Here is a 16,696-nt window from a genome sequence, read left to right as displayed (position 1 = left end):
TTGCTCTCTGTCTCCTCCACTTAGAGAGTAAGTTCCATAGGGACAAGGACTGTTTTTCTCATGTTCAATTCCAAATCCCCAGACTGTATAGCAGTAACTAACAAAAAAAAATTTTTTTTTAAGATTTTATTTATTTATTTGACAGAGACAGAGAGGGAACACAAGCAGGGGGAGTGGGAGAGGGAGAAGCAGGCTTCCCACCGAGCAGGGAGCCGGATGCGGGGCTCGATCCCAGGACCCTGGGATCATGACCTGAGCTGAAGGCAGACGCTTAACGACTGAGCCACCCAGGCGCCCCTAACAAATATTTTTGAATAAATGAATGAGTGAAAAGAGGGCAGTCCCATATAAAAGCTTCTTGTGAGTATGACTTACTGATGTCACAGGTGCTGGCCTTGCCACTGCAGCACCAGGCTCACCTTGGACACCAGGATTCCTTTCTGTCATCTGTAAAACACAGTGCCTAGGGGCCTTTAATTCACCTGCTCCAGCCTCTCTGGGCATAATCGTTTGAATTCCTGGAAGCTGAACCCACACTTGTACTTTCTTTTTCCTCGCCATCCTGGGCCACCTCCTTCTCTCCCTGAGTCTCAGCACCCTGGTAGGCATCAGAGTGACCCACCTGGACCCACAGTGTGCCCAGGTGCCACCTCTCTCCCCAGCTGATCCTTTGACTGTAATTTTTAGAGAAGAGCAGGGAAGGCTTAAGATAGCAGTAGCGCTACCCGCTTCGTGATCTGCACAAACGAGGGCCAAGGCTCAACTCCAGGTCGGTGCCCGGAAGAATTACTCGGTGCTTACTGTGCGCCACGTGTTGGAGATCCCCTAGGGAGAGCTTTACTTGGGAACTTCTGTAAACGTCCCAGGAATGAGTTGGGGAGAGTGGACACTCACTGTTCGGGATTGCTGATAATAAATCAGCCGCACAGCTGCTCTCTTCTCACGTATGTCTGGCCCTCGCATGGTCAAACTGACACAGTCCCTGAAGGTCTCCAGAAAGCTCTGAGGCCAGATATGGAGCCCTGGGAAGTATAAAGCCTGCTCACCCTTCAGGCTGTTCTTCCCTTGACCACGATGGAGGCTGTGAGAAGGCTCGTCCTCTTGGCCCTTTTAATTGTGCCATGTTTGGCAGAGTTGAACTGGACCAAGTCTGAAGGTAAGAACATTGAACCCATTGTTTCCTATCAAAATAGGGAGACCTCCTTTCAAGAGGTCTCTGCCGAAAGTTTTTAAAGTTTTAATATCTGCTAATGGCCTTAATACAGGGAACATTTATTTATATGCTCTTCGTGTGATTTTGAATTAGTACCAAGGTTTTTTCAGGCCTATATGACGATATACATAAAAATGTAAAAGGATAAAGAATTTTACCTACTAATTTTACTACTGAGAATTAAATATTTAGGAGATAATTATAAAAGTGCACACAAACACACTGTGCATTTACATAATTGTAAGAAGCAATGTAAATTTCCCTCATTTATTCTGTAAGTTGTAAAGACATACAAAGGTATATACTTTGGCGCTTTCTTACAAATCATAAGAAAGGTACCCAGGATCTACTTTAAGAGAAAAAACAACTACCTGAAATTTATTTATGTTTAAAATACATACATTGGAGCATCTTTAAAAATCTGGAAGTAGAAGAGAAAAGGAAAGGTTCTGGAAGTTTTTACAAGAAGTTTTTAATGATGATTTTTTTCCCTGGATGGGTGGGATTATACTTTTTTCTTTAATTGTCTTTGCTTTCTGATATTTTTTACTAATAAACATAATAGTAGTTATTGTTAGGGGAAAACAAATAAGAGACTATTGTTATAAGGACGTCACCTATCACTCACAGATAAAAAGGAAAATGAAAAGCTTTTTGTTTCTAAGTGGAGTTTGTAACCATTCATTGGGTTCCATTATGAAGTATTTGATTTTCTTGTTCACATTCTGTTACAGCTGCCACTGCTTCTCCTCCCTCCTCCTCCTTTTCTTTTAGTAACAGCTTTATTAGGATATAATTCACATACCATAAAATCCACTCTTCTAAAATGTAAAATTTACTGGTTTTTAGTACACACACAGAATTTGCAACCATCACCATTATTTAATTTGAGAACATTTTCATCACCCCGCAAAAAGAAACTCCATACCCATTAGCAGTTACTCCCCATTTTTCCCAATGCTCTCAGCCCAAGGCAACTACTAATCTACTTTCTGTCTCTATAGATTTCCCTAAGGTGGACATTTCATATGAATGAAATCCTATAACCTGCGGTCTTTCACTCAGCACAGTATTTACAAAGCTCATCCATACTGTACCATACATCAGTACCCCATTCCTTTTCATTACTGGATCCTCCTGCATTGTATGGACAGACCCTATTTTATGTGCATTCATCAGTTGGTGCCCATTTGGGTTGTTTCCCCTTGTTTGTTATTTGGCTAATGCTGCTGTAAATAAACATTAGTGTACATGTCTTTGTGGGAACATATGTTTTCCTTCCCTTTGGAGATATGCCTAGAAGTGGAACTGCTGGGTTATGGTAACTCCCTGTTGAATCTTTTGAGGAATTGTCAGATGATTTTCCTAGCAGCTGTCCCATTTTACCTTCCCTTGAGCATTGCAGGAGGGTTCCAGTTTCTCCACATCCTTGTCAACACTCATCTATTTCCTGTTTCTGACTCTAGTTTTGCTTCACATCCCAAACGGTATGAAGTCATATCTCACTGTGGTTTTGAATTGCATTTCCCCAATGGCTAATTATGTTGAGTATCTCTTCATGTGTTTAATGACCTTTATGTGTTCTTTGGAGAAATATCTATTTTTGTCATTTGTCTATTTTTTATTGAGTTGTCTTTTAATTGTTGAGTTATAAGAGTTCTTTATATATTGTAGATATAAAGCTTCTTTGTAAAACCATCTTTCTTTAAGCCCGAATATAGTCTTTATTTATTTATTTAATTAAAAAAAAAAGATTCTGTTTATTCATTTGACACAGAGGGAGAAAGAGAGAGCACAAGTAGGGGGAGTGGCAGGCAGAGGGAGAGGGAGAAGCAGGGTCCCCACTGAACAAGGAGCCCTGATGGGGGACTCAATCCCAGGACCCTGGGATCATGACCTGAGCCGAAGGCAGACGCTTAACCAAATGACCCATCTAGGCGCCCCTATAGTCTTTATTTTTTATGAACCATATATAGAGAAATCATAAATATTTTCTCCCCAAGGGCTCTAAGAGGGGGAAATCAATGGCTGGTGGCTTACTTTGGAATGAGCTAAATACCATCACAATTACGTGCATGCTTGTATGTGGGAGGTAGATGCCTAATCCCTGGAGGAGAAGGCCAGGGGCAGCTGACTTTCCTCAATGTCAACTGTGGTCTCTCCCAGGCAAATCAAGCTGCCAGGCCAGCTTGGGAGGCTCCAGCCAATCAGATGTCCACAGGGCCCTAATCCTGCAACTCAATCCCAACGAGGACTGTACCTGGACACTAGAAAAACCAGAAAACAAAAACATCAGAATCATCTTTTCCCATTTCCAGTAAGTAGTGGCTTTACTTTCTAATAAGGGTGGTTGAACTCTGGTCACACTAGGGAGTCTGTGTCGGAAAAACTCAGCTGGTCCTAGAGGTAATGGTAACTCCCATGACCACGATGATGATGATGATAATGGTTAATAATCACTGACTGATGACTGGGCCCCTGGCTCTGGTCACAGAGGTCCTGGAGGTCAGTATAGTTATCATAGGCACAGGGAGGTGGAGAACTTGTCTCAGGTCACATTGTAAGTGGAATGACCAGCATTAGTACCCAGCTAGTTTAGTTCCATCTGGAACAGGCCGTAAAACACTAAACTTATAGTCCCAGACTTTGCTATGCGTTCTAATCAGCAGGGGAGCTTCCCAAAACCCAGATTCCCAGGCTGAACACCATAGAATTAGATCAGAATCCCTGGGGGTGGGAACCAGGCCATCGGGTGTTTTTTCTTTAACTTGAAATCAATATCCACTCACCAATGTTTTCTCTGAGTGCCCAGGTCATGGCAGCGTGAGGCCAAGCTGAGCACAGGGCCCTGCGCCAGGAGCCTCCCTCAGGGCTCCAGGAGAACTTCCTCAAACCTCTCAACAGCCCTCTGGGGCAGATGCAATCTAATCCCCACTCAGTGGGTAAGAAATCCCAGAGAAGTCACTTAATGTTCCCAAAGTCACAGACTAATACAGGTGGGAGAGAACTAGAATCCAAGCCACCTGGTTCCAGGGCCCAAAGTCTTACCCAATCCCCGTGGTTCTAAAGCTGGAGAGGCTCAGAGCACCGGGGGGGAGGGTTTGGAGAAAGCAAAATTGCTGGGCCCTGGGCCCAGATTGCAATCCAGGTGGGGGCCCTACGCCCTAGAAGGTGGAACGGACTTCTCTTTGGCCCCCACAGAAACAAAGGAGAAGGGGGACTTCCATATTTCCTAGACTGCTAGGGCTAAGAATCGTATACATTCGTCTTGGTTGTCGAGAAAGGCAGGACGGCAGCGTGGCAGAGTGAGGGAAGGGAGATGAGCAGTTCACATGTCTTAGCTGCTCCCCGCCCCCACACCAGACGAACGCTGTGACATCCCCGGTTACAGAAGAGAGAGTGAGCAAAGGAAATAGTACAGCACTTGTCCAGAGTTACACAGCAGGTAAGGGACTAAGGTGGAAGGAGAATGGGGGTTTGTCCACCCTCGTGTTTTCCCTCTAGGGCATCTTGGCCCTCTGTCGGGATTCTGAGGGCGTTTGGAGAGACCCTGTCAGAGTGGGCAGAAAACAGTCATCGTGGTCTGCCCTGTCCAACGCAGGGCCTGGGACCGTCCTTATGAATGAGGACGTGGGGATGGGAGGGAAGGAAGGGGCATCTGGGAAGATGCTAAATTTGCTTTACCCTGAGAGAGGGGGCCAGGGAAGAAGAGTTGCTTCCCCTTTCAACAGCCTTGGGTTTCAAACCTCAAGGGGAATGAATTCTAAATAAGAAGATCTCACCTGACAATTTCCACATGAGTACGAGGAACAGGAGAGATGGAAATGGAAGGAAAGGGGTCTTGGATTACAGGCCCACCTCCCCCCTCCCTTGACTTTATAGAAATGTTGGCAAAGCAGTTCAGTCCCCTGAGGCATTTATAGATTGATGGTGTGTGGTTTGATGTTGAGGAAGGTGGGGGGTGGCTGGTCTTGGAGAGGTTGAAATGAAAACAGATACGCCACTGCATTGGAAACTGGGATGCCAGTGTGAACAGTTGACACTGAACCCCCCTTGCCTGGTGGCTCGTCTCTAACCACAGTGTGTTCTGTTCGCAGGCTTGATCCTGATGGAAGGTGTGAAAGTGAATACATTAAAGTTTTTGATGGAAACTCTACCAAGGGGTCTCTGCTAGGGCAAGTCTGCAGTAAACATGACTACATTCCTGTTTTTGAATCATCTAATTCATTAACGGTTCAAATCGTCACTGACTCTGTAAGAGCTCAAAGAACTGTGTTCATCTTCTACTACCTCATCCCTTCTGGCACCTGTGAGTTCTCATTTATACATCCTATGCACATACCACTTACGAGCATGGAAGGTTACACACTCTCCTGCGTGGGTTGTTATAACCTCGAGTCTGAGCTCTCTGTTTGTGAGAGCACAGGTTCTCTAGCTCGTGTGCATGAGAATTGCCTGGAGAGCTTGTGAAATCAGATTCCTGCCCCCTGCCCCCTCCCCCTGAGACTCCGCTTCACTGGTTCTGGGATGGAGCCCACGAATTTGCCTTTCTAACCAGCTCCTGGTGAGGTAGATGGAAGGGGCTGATCAGATGGCTACACGTTGGGGTGTACTGTGTTACAGACCAAAGCAGACTCTCTGAGTTTGGCCTGTTTTAGAATAACCCTGAGATCCTTTGAAATGCCCACTCAGGGGCCGCTCCATCCTCTGGTCTGATTCAGAAGATCTGCGTTGGGGCTCGAGAAACCTTCACGTCTGACAAGTTCCCCAAGTGACTCTGACAAAGATTGGAGAGCAGATGATGAGAAATGCTGACCTAACTTGTCAGGCAATCAGATGTTACCCTGGTTCTGCATTCCCAGCACCCAGATTCCACTGCAATGCAAAGCAGAATGCCAAGAAATTCTTCAAGTGGGTTCGTGAGCAAAGCTCCACGCTGGCTTGCTTTCTGAGGCCCAGAGCTGACTGTGTCACTCTCCTCTTAAACCATACAAATCTCCAGAGTGGAGCAGTCACGGTTTTCCAAAGCCAGACCCAGGCCACCTTTTCAGGCCTTACCTCTGGCCATTACCTGACATGCATCCTGTGCTTTAGCCGACCTCGATTGTTTTACATGCACCGAAAGCGAGCCTTCAGTGTTGCTTGTCTATTTCTCCCAACCAGCTGCTTGCTTCCCGACTGGGGGAGGGAGGGACCCAGGATGGCTTCATGTTGGCCGCATCTGAGCTGACTTGGAACGATAGCGTAGGGTAGGGAGAGGTGAGACCCACAGGAGGAGGACTCCCGTCCGCTGGAACCAACAGTCTGAGGAGCTGCGGGAAGAAAGGACACGTTAGAACAGCAGGTCACGTGGAGGTGGCTGATGAGGCTGGAAAGCTGGGCTGGGGCCAAGTGAGGAAGAGCCTCCAATGACAGTCCTAAATGATGTCTTTTTCTGTGGCTTAGTCCAGGTGATGGAGGGTCTCTAAAACTGGGACAGATCTTACAGGGTCACTCTGCCCTGCACCAGTGGTCAGAAAATCCAGTGATAAAGAAGGGTGAAAATCTCAATATGCTACCAATTTGAAAGAGGGCAATGGACCAAAATTTGGGTGGCGGTGGGGGATTGCTTATTAAGCTCAGTGCACAGCACGGAAACTAAATGAAGTCTCTCTCTTGATTTACATTCTTGGTCACCCTCACATCCCTTTCAGCTATTCCAAACTGTGGTGATTACTTGGACTCCTTAGAAGGATCTTTTACCAGCCCCAATTACCCAAACCCACATCCTGAGCTGGCTTATTGCATATGGCACATACAAGTGGAGAAAGGTTACAAGATAAAATTAAACTTCAGAGACATTTTGTAAGTACTGTGGTCCATTTCTGCTGTTGGAGAAATGCAGGGAGCCCACCTGGGAATGGGGAAACCTGGGGAAGAGAAATTATGTGAACCTCCTCATAGATGGCCACTTTTCACAGAATTGGTGTATAGAGAAAACACCAATACTAGTGCATTGAATTAAGTTGTCGATTTTTCTGAAGATTCTGAGGTCACATCAGGGACTGGCAAAGCCCCAGGTTTGTCCTAATCTTGAGATACCATCGTGGGGAAAAATCTTTAATCACTTAAGACTGGGATTGCTGAGAATTGAATTGGTTTGGAAAGCTTTTTCACCAGAGGCCCTACTTCTCTAGCTTAGAAGTGGACGAACACTGCAGATTTGATTTCATTGCCATCTATGATGGTCCCTCCACCACCACTGGCCTGATTGGACAAGTGTGTGGCCATGTGAGGCCCACCTTCGAATCCTTGTCAGACTCATTGACCGTGGTGCTATCGACAGATTACGCCAACTCCTACCGGGGCTTTTCTGCTTCCTACACTTCAATTTATGCAGAAAATATCAACACTAGTAAGTCATGTTCCTTAGCTATTTTGAGCTCTCTGAAGATTGTGTCCATAGAAACTGCTCCTTGATTCTTAGCCTACCTGTGGCTATCCCTATTTGCAAGCCTGTCGTATATACTTTGGAACATATATTCATAATCTGAAGCTGGAGAATCAGTTCTGTGCATTGCTTAGTACGAGAGGAAATTAATGGTTTTATTAACTGGAAAAAGATTTCTGTAGAAAATAGGGACCGTTTTCTGTAATGCCTTCTGTAAAGGCACTATTAAAAATAATAGATTTACAGATTCAAGTTGCAGACAAGGTCACAGTGAACATTGTAGAAGGTGGATCAACTGCTCTGCTGTCTCAGGCTTCTGATTACGGTTCAAAGCAAAAAGGGTTTTGAGTTTTTATATAGTCTTCTGTACACATAGCTTTTCGAGATCCAAAGTTCCTAGCTGACATAAACATAATCATCCTCTTTTTTTTTTTTTTTTTTTTCCTGAACAGCATCTTTAACCTGCTCCTCTGACAAGATGAGAGCCATCATAAGTAAATCCTACCTGGAATCATTTACGTACAATGTGAATAACATACAACTGAATAACTCAACTTGCAGACCAAAAATATCAAACGTGGTGGAATTTTCTATCCCTCTTGATGGATGTGGGACAATCAAAAAGGTAAAGTGAGACACTGAGCTGGGTTTTGCCAAATGCCAATGGTGTGCTGGCCAATGCTGGCAGCAGAATACTTGCTGGTGGGGCGCCTGGGGGGCTCAGGCGTGAAGCGCCTGCCTTCGGCTCAGGTCATGATCCCAGGGTCCTGGGGTCGAGCCCCGCATCGGGCTCCCTGCTCGGCGGGAAGCCTGCTTCTCCCTCTCCCACTCTCTCTGCTTGTGTTCTCTCTGTGTCAAATAAATAAATAAAATCTTAAAAAAAAAAAAAAATACTTGCTGGTGGCTTCAACGAGCAACTCCCAAATCTTTATGGCTTCACACATGGTAAGCCTGTGTGAACATTTACATGCACTCGCTCATTTAAGCACAAGTGCCAAATCAGCACATTTATTTTCAGGGTAATTAGAGGTGGTTCTCTTTCCCAAAAGGTGAAGAACTCTGAAAACTCACTGAAGAACATTTGAACATCTAGATGCTGCAAGTGTAGCAGCCTACCAGTAATACTTGTATAGAAAATGATTAGATCTCACATTTAGCAAAAACCTAGCTGTATTGTTATGGTCTTCTTCTTTCCCCTGCAACGGGAGAAGGTCAAAACGTGATCCTTGTTTTAAAGACGAAGGACATAAGTTTGTGATTTGTTTTCCATTTTCTAGAACTTCAAGATCTCAGACATTTGCAACCTGTAGGTCCCTTTAGGTTGTATACCCTGAACTTTCCACTCATGTCATTAAACAACAACCTTGTTGAGAAGAATGGCAGCTTACTCCAGAGAATCGATAAGGATAGAAATAAATCATTACTTTCTGCTCCAAATGAACACCTATTATCTGTGCACCCTAGGGAAGGCAGCCTGGGGAAAACCTATTGCAAGACTTCTGTCTGCATACACTTGGGAAACTGCCCAGTGAGCCACACTAACTTAATGATACTTACGGAAGGAGGCCTCACCTTACAGGGTCTCAAGTCTCTCTAGGGATCGAAGTTTGCGTTCAGAATTGTTTTTAACATAACTGAAAAAAGTTCTGTCTAATTCTGTCTTCAAGTCTTTCTAAGCCAAGCTCTTATCTCTCATCTCAAATGTTTTCTTCCTACCCAGAATGTTTCTCGAATAAAGCATACTGGAGCCTATAGTATCCTGACATGAAAGTTGCTATCTTGTGATTTAAGAAAATTGTGTCTCTACCCACGGGTGTTATTCATATCTGTGCTCTAAACTATTACTGGACTTAACATCCAACATTTGAATTCCATCTCATTCTACAGGTAGAAGATCATTCAGTTACTTACACCAATATAATCACTCTTATTCCATCCCCCACGTCTCAAGTGATCACCCGTCAGAAACATCTGCAGATTATTCTGAAGTGTGAAATGGAATCTAACTCTACCGTGGAGACGATGTACATAACAGAAGATGACATAATACAAAATCAAAGCGCACTGGGCAAATATAACACAAGCATGGCTCTTTTTGAATCCAGTTCATTTGAACGGCGTATACTGGAGTCACCATATTATGTGGATTTGAACCAAATACTTTTTGTGCAAGTCAGTCTGCACACCTCAGATCCAAATTTGGTGGTGTTTCTGGATACCTGTCGCGCCTCTCCCACGCCTGACTTTACATCTCCGACCTATGACCTAATCAAGAGTGGGTACGTACTGCCGGGTGACATACTGTTCTGAGGATTAATAGTAACTTGAATGAGGTAGTATTTTTGGTGCATGGATACATGATTCATGTATGCATACTGTGTAATTTTTTTCTAGGACTGCTACCATGGAATTTCGTAAATGTAATCATTTTATGAAATAGAGTTACTGTGTACTAATTACAAATAATTTAAGTTACAGCATTTCTACAGCCACAGCCCATATCCACTAGAATTTTTAGTCTATTTCCAAAATATTTGCTGGTAGAAACGAATTTATTTTTTGTCAAGAAGGCTTTATGTTTTTGTTTTTGCTTTTTTTCTCCACATTTTGGTTATTTTCAACAAAATCCCCAAAGGTTATTTCACTTGTTCCAGCTCCAAACACAAACGTAATGGAATTTGTAAAGTCTCTATGGAATTCTTTAAAAAAAACCCAAAAAAACAGTAAAGGGGCGCGTGGCTGATTCAGTCGGTAGAGCATATGACTCTTAATCTTAGGGTCGTGAGTTCAAGCCCTACATTGGGCATGGAGCCTACTTAAAAAAAAAAAAATTTAAAAAAGTAGTTTTTTTGGAAAGGAAAGGTCTCCTTTTTTTTCTATAAGCTGATGGACTTTAACTACATCAGCCATACTGACACATTCATAGCAAGTGTATAAAGTAATGTGTATGAGCTCTAATATATCTGAATTGATTTTCTAATTAATTCACATGAAATAGAAATTTTATTGCTGGAGGGAATTTTATTTTACCCAGGAATCAGATTCATAGCCTTAGCTCACTGTAGTCTGAGCTAAAGACATTGTCTTTCTTTCTTTTTTTTTTAATTAATTTTTTTCTCTCTAAATTTTTATTTAAATTCTAGTTAGTTAACATATAGTGTAATATCGGTTTCAGGAGTAGAATTTAGCGATTCATCACTGACATACAATGCACCTGATCTCATCTGATCTCAGAAGCTAAGCAGGGCCAGGCCTAGTTTGTACTTGGATGGAAGACATTTTTTTCTAGAGAAAGTTTTGACCCATGAATCACACCGTTCAAAGAAAACTTTGTATCCTCTCTTTTCAATATTGAAAAGACCAAACTGTGAATTTTCTAAATGTGCCATAAATTCTGTTCCAGATGTAATCAAGATGAGACTTGTAAGATGTATCCCTTATCTGGACACTATGGAAGATTCCAATTTAATGCCTTTAAATTCTTGAGAAGTCTGGGCTCCGTATATCTGCAGTGTAAGATTTTGATATGTGATCATAGTGACCCTCAGTCTCGCTGCAACCAGGGCTGTGTCTCTCGAAGGAAACGAGACATTTCTTCATACAAATGGAAGACTGATTCTGTCATAGGACCTATTCGTCTGAAAAGGGATCGAAGTGCAAGTAGAAATCCAGGTAAGAAAAAAAGCTATTTCATGATCTAAGAACACCTCATGGTTCATTAAATTCTGCTCAAATGTATTCCTTCTTAAGCATGTACAGTTTAGAGATTTATGATATTTGTAACAAAGCCCTAAATAAGGTAAGCACACAAGATTAATTTTTCTTTCTATTAGTTGATAAAATGAAAACCATGTACCTTTTAAGCATATGATGCACTGATAATTCACCATTATTCACATGGCTTTTGACTATAAATGTAATGTCCTCACTTCTAAAAACAATAGTTTCTCTTAGCTTCCTGACTTATAGACACACCATGGCAGATAACAGAATCAAAAGCAATGTATTTTAATTCCTAAATGAGTAAAATCAGATGAACCAGCGTCTCACACAAATCACCTTTTGGGGAAAAAAAAGCAATTTTTTCTAAAACAGAGAAAATACTATATTTTCAACACAGCCCCGCTTCTTTTTTAAAGGATGGAAAAATGAGCCCTGCCAGGTCCCATAACAGAGTGATAGCGAATGCCCAAGGACAAGCCACGGCTGAATGGCTTCGATAGACTATAATTACATGAAAACTGTTTATAAGAATTTATCTCATATGAAAATGACCCTGGCATAAGAGAATCTTATGACCTGTCTTTATTATTATTTGAATGGTTTGGGAAGGAGTAGGAGTCTAGTTTGTAGCAAAATATTTCTATGACAAAAACAAAAGAACACAAACAAAAATTAAATCCAGTAATTTTATAAACATAGTCACTAAAAAGATGATGCATCTATGGATATTAGTCTAAATTAGTTGAAAATTTGTGAACGAAAGTTATAGAAATATCATGCACATTAGAAGAGTACCCTTTTCCTGTTTGAAGAGAAGAAACTAGTTGTTTCTCCATCGATCAAATATATTCTGGTGACTATGGGAGATAGTGACTATCAATAGATGAACCTGCACTTGTTTGATTTTGATACTTGAATTCCACAAGTTTCTCACCTTATGTCAGGGAAACAAATTAACTATTTAAACAAACAAATGTAAGGACATCTTGTCTTTTAAATTAAACAGAAACATAAACTAATTGAAATAGTTGCTAGCAGTTCCTGTATGTTGTTTTGGCATTAAATAGCATATATTCATTGATGCCTAAGATTCGTAGGCTAGGGAGAGATACACATTCATGAAAATTTTGTAATGCCAAGTAATACTTTTCTTTAAATGATTTTTGTCTGGTTTCCAATTACAGGATTTCAGGATCAAATACACAGAGAAGAAACTCAGAATCAACCTTTCGACAGTCTGCATCTGTTTTCATTCATGGTCCTTGCTCTGAATGTCGTGATTCTGGTGGTGATCATAGCGAGGCATTTTGTGAATCAGAGAACAGACTACCGATACCAGAAGCTTCAGAATATTAACTAACCGGTTCAGCCTTCAGTGAGACACATTTCTCCCGAATGCCAAAGGAAATGCTGCCTCATGGCTACACATTATGAATAAATTAGGGAGAACCCCATAAAAATGACACACAGGTCCTGCTGTCACCGTGTTCAGAGTGTGCTGTCTTGCAGGGGTGATTGAAATGAACAAACATTATGTCCATGCTAAAGAACTGAAGCCACCAACATATTAAATGAATTAGAAATGTCCTTTGTCACAAGCGTGAAACATTCTCAGTAAACATTAGGTGAAAAGAAGAAGGTTGTTTTTACTTAAATCTTCAACATTAGATGTATTGGTTTCCTAGATGCAAATAGGCTACCTTTTGAAACATATACAAGGGTTATAGTTGCTGAAACTAAGTGTGACGGAGAGAATTGCCATCTTGTTTATTCACATGCCTCACTATAATGCAGAGCTTTAGCATTTCACAACTTATTCACATCTCAGAAAGGGCTTTGGAAAGAAGAAAGCTATTTCATGATCTAAGAACAGGAAAGAAGACCCTGACTATAAAAGGAGAGCCTTCTGTCTAGTTTCTAGGTTAATGAACGAAAACAACACTTCTCCTCCCATTTACCATCAAACACCAAAGCCAAATGTAATCCTAACAAGGAGTAGTCCATTCTGACTCTTTCCTATCTATGGTATCAAGGGCCTCGATGGGCACTAATCTTACCCATACCAAACAGCATACTGAGTTCTTTGTCTTAGATGGACAATACAACGCTACCCCATCACCCAACACCACCACGGATGTGTATCAGGTTCTGATAGAAGAGGCAACCACATTTCTGGATGCCCAAGGACATTCTACCTGACCCCCAGACACAGGGATTGGCTACATGGTATGCCCAGGGAGTACGCCTGAGTGAGACAGCATCTCTACCCGCATCAGACGAGTTGTTAGGGGCCTGCTGGGTCTCCAGCTCCGAATGAAAACAGATCTTCCCCATTTTCTTTTCAATATTTCCATGTGGATCTTCCAAGCACTTGCCCCAAGTGGCCATGCAGTTGAGTCCCCTCCGTATTCATCTGTATGACTAAAGGGAGCTACTGCAAAGCTCTTCTCTAACCTAACGTGAAAGCACTTAAGAACGTAATTAGAATGGGCAAATCAAATTCAGTCGACAGCATTTAAAAACTGCCTGGTCCCTGGCCCAGCCGCCATCTTTCTGCCAGGAGCTGCTGAGCCTGTGCGGGCGGCCGGGCGTGGGGGCTGCTCAGAGGCACGCCAGTGTAGCACCAAGGGGACTGTCCCATAGTGTGACTCAGGAGACAGTGTAAAACTCCAGCACCATGAGTCAGAAAACCCTTCGCAGTGCAGCTACTGAGTTACACTAATGCATCGGAGCTGTCAAATAATACACAGCGGAAGGGTTTTTTCTGCAGGAGAAACTGCAGTAAAGTAAGTAAAGGTCTGGAGTTGGTGGCCTGGGCTTTAGTCCTTCCACTTACCTGGTGGGTTACCTTGGCCAGGTCACCTTCAGCCGTGATCTCCACAATTTAAAACGGGGAAGGTAGCAACGGCCCCCCCTCCCCTCGCCAAGTGTTGAGGTTGTGGGGATTAAATGAGGAAATGAGCTGCGGTCAGGGGTTACCTGTGATCCACTCGCTGCTGGTGGGGAGTCCCCACGGGCAGCCCCCGAGTCCTGTTTGAGAATTACTGCTCCCTCGGACCATACCTGGTACTGACTGGCGTGCGCTGGGTTCCGGGAGGAAACCCCTGGTAGAGAGGTTTGTGGGGGAAGGATTCCTGGGGCGTGTGCCTAGACTCCAGCCCCGGAAGGGGGAGGGAAGCGGGCCTGGGCAGGGGGTGGTGAACGGTGAAGCGGCGACAGCAAAAAGCCCGGCCACCCCCCGGAGCCCTTCAGATGCCCCCACGCCAGGGCGTGGTGTCCTGGCCCCATGAGTGCCTCTACCGACCAGTCGTCGGTCGAAGGCTGCGAACGTGCACAGGGCAGCTGCGTTGAGCTGAGGGAATCCCTGCAGAGCAGGGGGCTGGGAGCCGGCAGCCCCCCGACACCGCCGGCAGCCTGAAGAACCACTGATTCCGCCGGGCCGAGATGTGCGCGTCACACCAGAGCGGTCACCATGCTCACTTCCTAAAAGTGCAGGATTTTCAGACTGTCTCACGGTGTTCAACTCTGACTCCATGTGGTATTCAAGAGACATACTTTTTTTTTTTTAAGATTTTATTTATTTATTTATTTAAGAGAAAGAGAGAAAGGGCATGAGGGAGAAGGGGAGGGAGAAGCAGATGCCCCGCCGAGCAGGGAGCCCAAGGCAGGCTCGATCCCAGGACCCCGAGATCACAATCTGAGCTGAAGGCAGATGCTTCACCGACTGAGCCGCCCAGGCGCCCCTCAAGAGACATGTTTAACAAAGCATTTCAGCAAGGCTAAAAGCAAAATGGGCAATGGAGTACCAGCATGTTCGAACAAGATGGGAGGGTCACCTCATTTCTACTGAGCAGGGTGGAAGCCAGGCTACCCTCGTGGCCTCTGCTGTCCCTCCCACGGGAAGGTGGAGTCACCTCGTTACCTCTGGGTTGGAGGGGTAGAGGTCTCGGCTCTCTACGAGGTCTCCTCTGACGCCATCCCAGAGTAGTCTCAAAGGGGTGGCTTATACCTGCCCACTGGGGTTGGAAGCCCAGGCTCCCTACCTGGTCTCCACCTGACATGGGGGGTGTTGGGGAGGCCCTGGTTACCGCGCAGAGGTGATAGCACCCTGGGGAGGGGAAGGAAGATGGAAGGGATCCTGGGGGCAGGTGGAAGTCTAGGCTCCCACTTCACATTTGTTGGCTGGGCTGGAGGTAGGGCCACAGTTTTACCCATGGCTCATGGTCTCTCCTGGCTACCACTTTACCCGTCCTTTGGCTAGAGAGGGCAGGCTTCTCTTGGGGCTTTTTTTGTCTCCACCCATTGGTGTTTCTGGATTGCAGGTTTCTCCCTGTTAAGTGCGTTTTGATCCATAAAGCATGGAATGCTCAGCAGCAGCCATGGCGTTCACACTTCTACGTTCCTCAGAATCACCTGGAGTGCTATTGGAAAGGGCAGCTTCCTGGCTCCCATGTGCTGAACCGCACCCGGAGAAGCTCCCTGGAAGTTCACTGGACACTTATTTATTCTTAAAAGGTCAGTCCTTTCATTGTCAACACTTTTCACGTTAGGCGTTTGTTAAAAGCCATAAGATTCTAACTTTGGAAGCTGTTAGCCTCCCACTTCCTCAACACATATGGGATAGATGCATTAATGGGTAGATGAGCTTCGGAAAGGAGAAGCTCTAGCAGCTCAGAGCTCCTTGGAAAACTCCTTAATTCATCTGAGGCATTCCTGTGAAATAGATGCCCGATGCTCAAATCATGTGACTGAAGATGAAGGTACTTGGTGACAAATGATTAACTTTTGATTTAAAGATGCTGTCTTCACCAGATTGACCAGCAACTATGTTTCATCAACTTCTACCAGGTATAAGCAGAGAACACCATCAAAATACCCATCAGCATCCTATTTTTATCAAGATGGCTGTCGATGAAGGTCATGTTTGACATGAGACAGATGTTCCCCTTCAGGGGCAATGCCCACCCTCGGGTCATGTGTCAGATTTTCATCTCTTAGGACTTCAGGGTTAGCTCTCAGGCTCCCCAAAACCCTCTCCTCCTCCCTGGGAGACTTGATCATACTGTATTCTCATCTCATACATGCTCTTAAATGACAGAGATGGGAACAATTTCTTGGACTTCAGAACTCATATTTTAAATGTTGCTATTGAATATTTCTTGACAAGCAAAAAAAAAAAACTGACTATGTCCAAGACTTACTTTCTGTCTTTCTTTCTCTTTCTTTCTTTCTTCTTTCTTTCTTTCTTTTTTTCTTTCTTTCTTTCTTTCTTTCTTTCTTTCTTTCTTTCTTTCTTTCTTTCTTTCTTTCTTTCTTTCTTTCTTTCTTTC

General features: G+C 43.9%; 1 protein-coding gene across 1 annotated transcript; it reads left to right on the top strand.

The window, feature by feature from the left end:
* The first annotated feature begins 372 nt into the window (after positions 1–372).
* On the top strand, positions 373–13,377 carry CUZD1 (CUB and zona pellucida like domains 1). Its single transcript, XM_032423256.1, has 9 exons — positions 373–1,156; positions 3,380–3,530; positions 5,311–5,522; positions 6,907–7,057; positions 7,390–7,607; positions 8,096–8,268; positions 9,531–9,922; positions 11,047–11,315; positions 12,551–13,377. The coding sequence occupies exons 1-9, from the start codon at positions 1,075–1,077 to the stop codon at positions 12,724–12,726; spliced, it is 1,824 nt and encodes a 607-aa protein (XP_032279147.1). The 5' UTR covers positions 373–1,074; the 3' UTR covers positions 12,727–13,377.
* The last annotated feature ends 3,319 nt before the right edge of the window (positions 13,378–16,696 follow it).

Source organism: Phoca vitulina, unplaced genomic scaffold (genome assembly GCF_004348235.1).
Source record: "Phoca vitulina isolate PV1807 unplaced genomic scaffold, GSC_HSeal_1.0 scaffold28, whole genome shotgun sequence".
In the NCBI taxonomy this organism is placed as follows: Eukaryota; Metazoa; Chordata; class Mammalia; order Carnivora; family Phocidae; genus Phoca; species Phoca vitulina.
The sequence above is the reverse complement of the archived record's forward strand: the minus strand, read 5'-3'. Positions and strand labels throughout refer to the sequence as shown.

What these genes read in the sequence shown, in the direction of transcription:
- CUZD1 (XM_032423256.1), top strand. Translation starts at nt 1,075, where the DNA reads ATGGAGGCTGTGAGAAGGCTCGTCCTCTTGGCCCTTTTAATTGTGCCA. An exon ending in TATGACCTAATCAAGAGTGG is followed by an intron (nt 9,923 to 11,046) that starts GTACGTACTGCC and finishes ATTCTGTTCCAG; the next exon opens with ATGTAATCAAGATGAGACTT. An exon ending in AAGTGCAAGTAGAAATCCAG is followed by an intron (nt 11,316 to 12,550) that starts GTAAGAAAAAAA and finishes TTCCAATTACAG; the next exon opens with GATTTCAGGATCAAATACAC.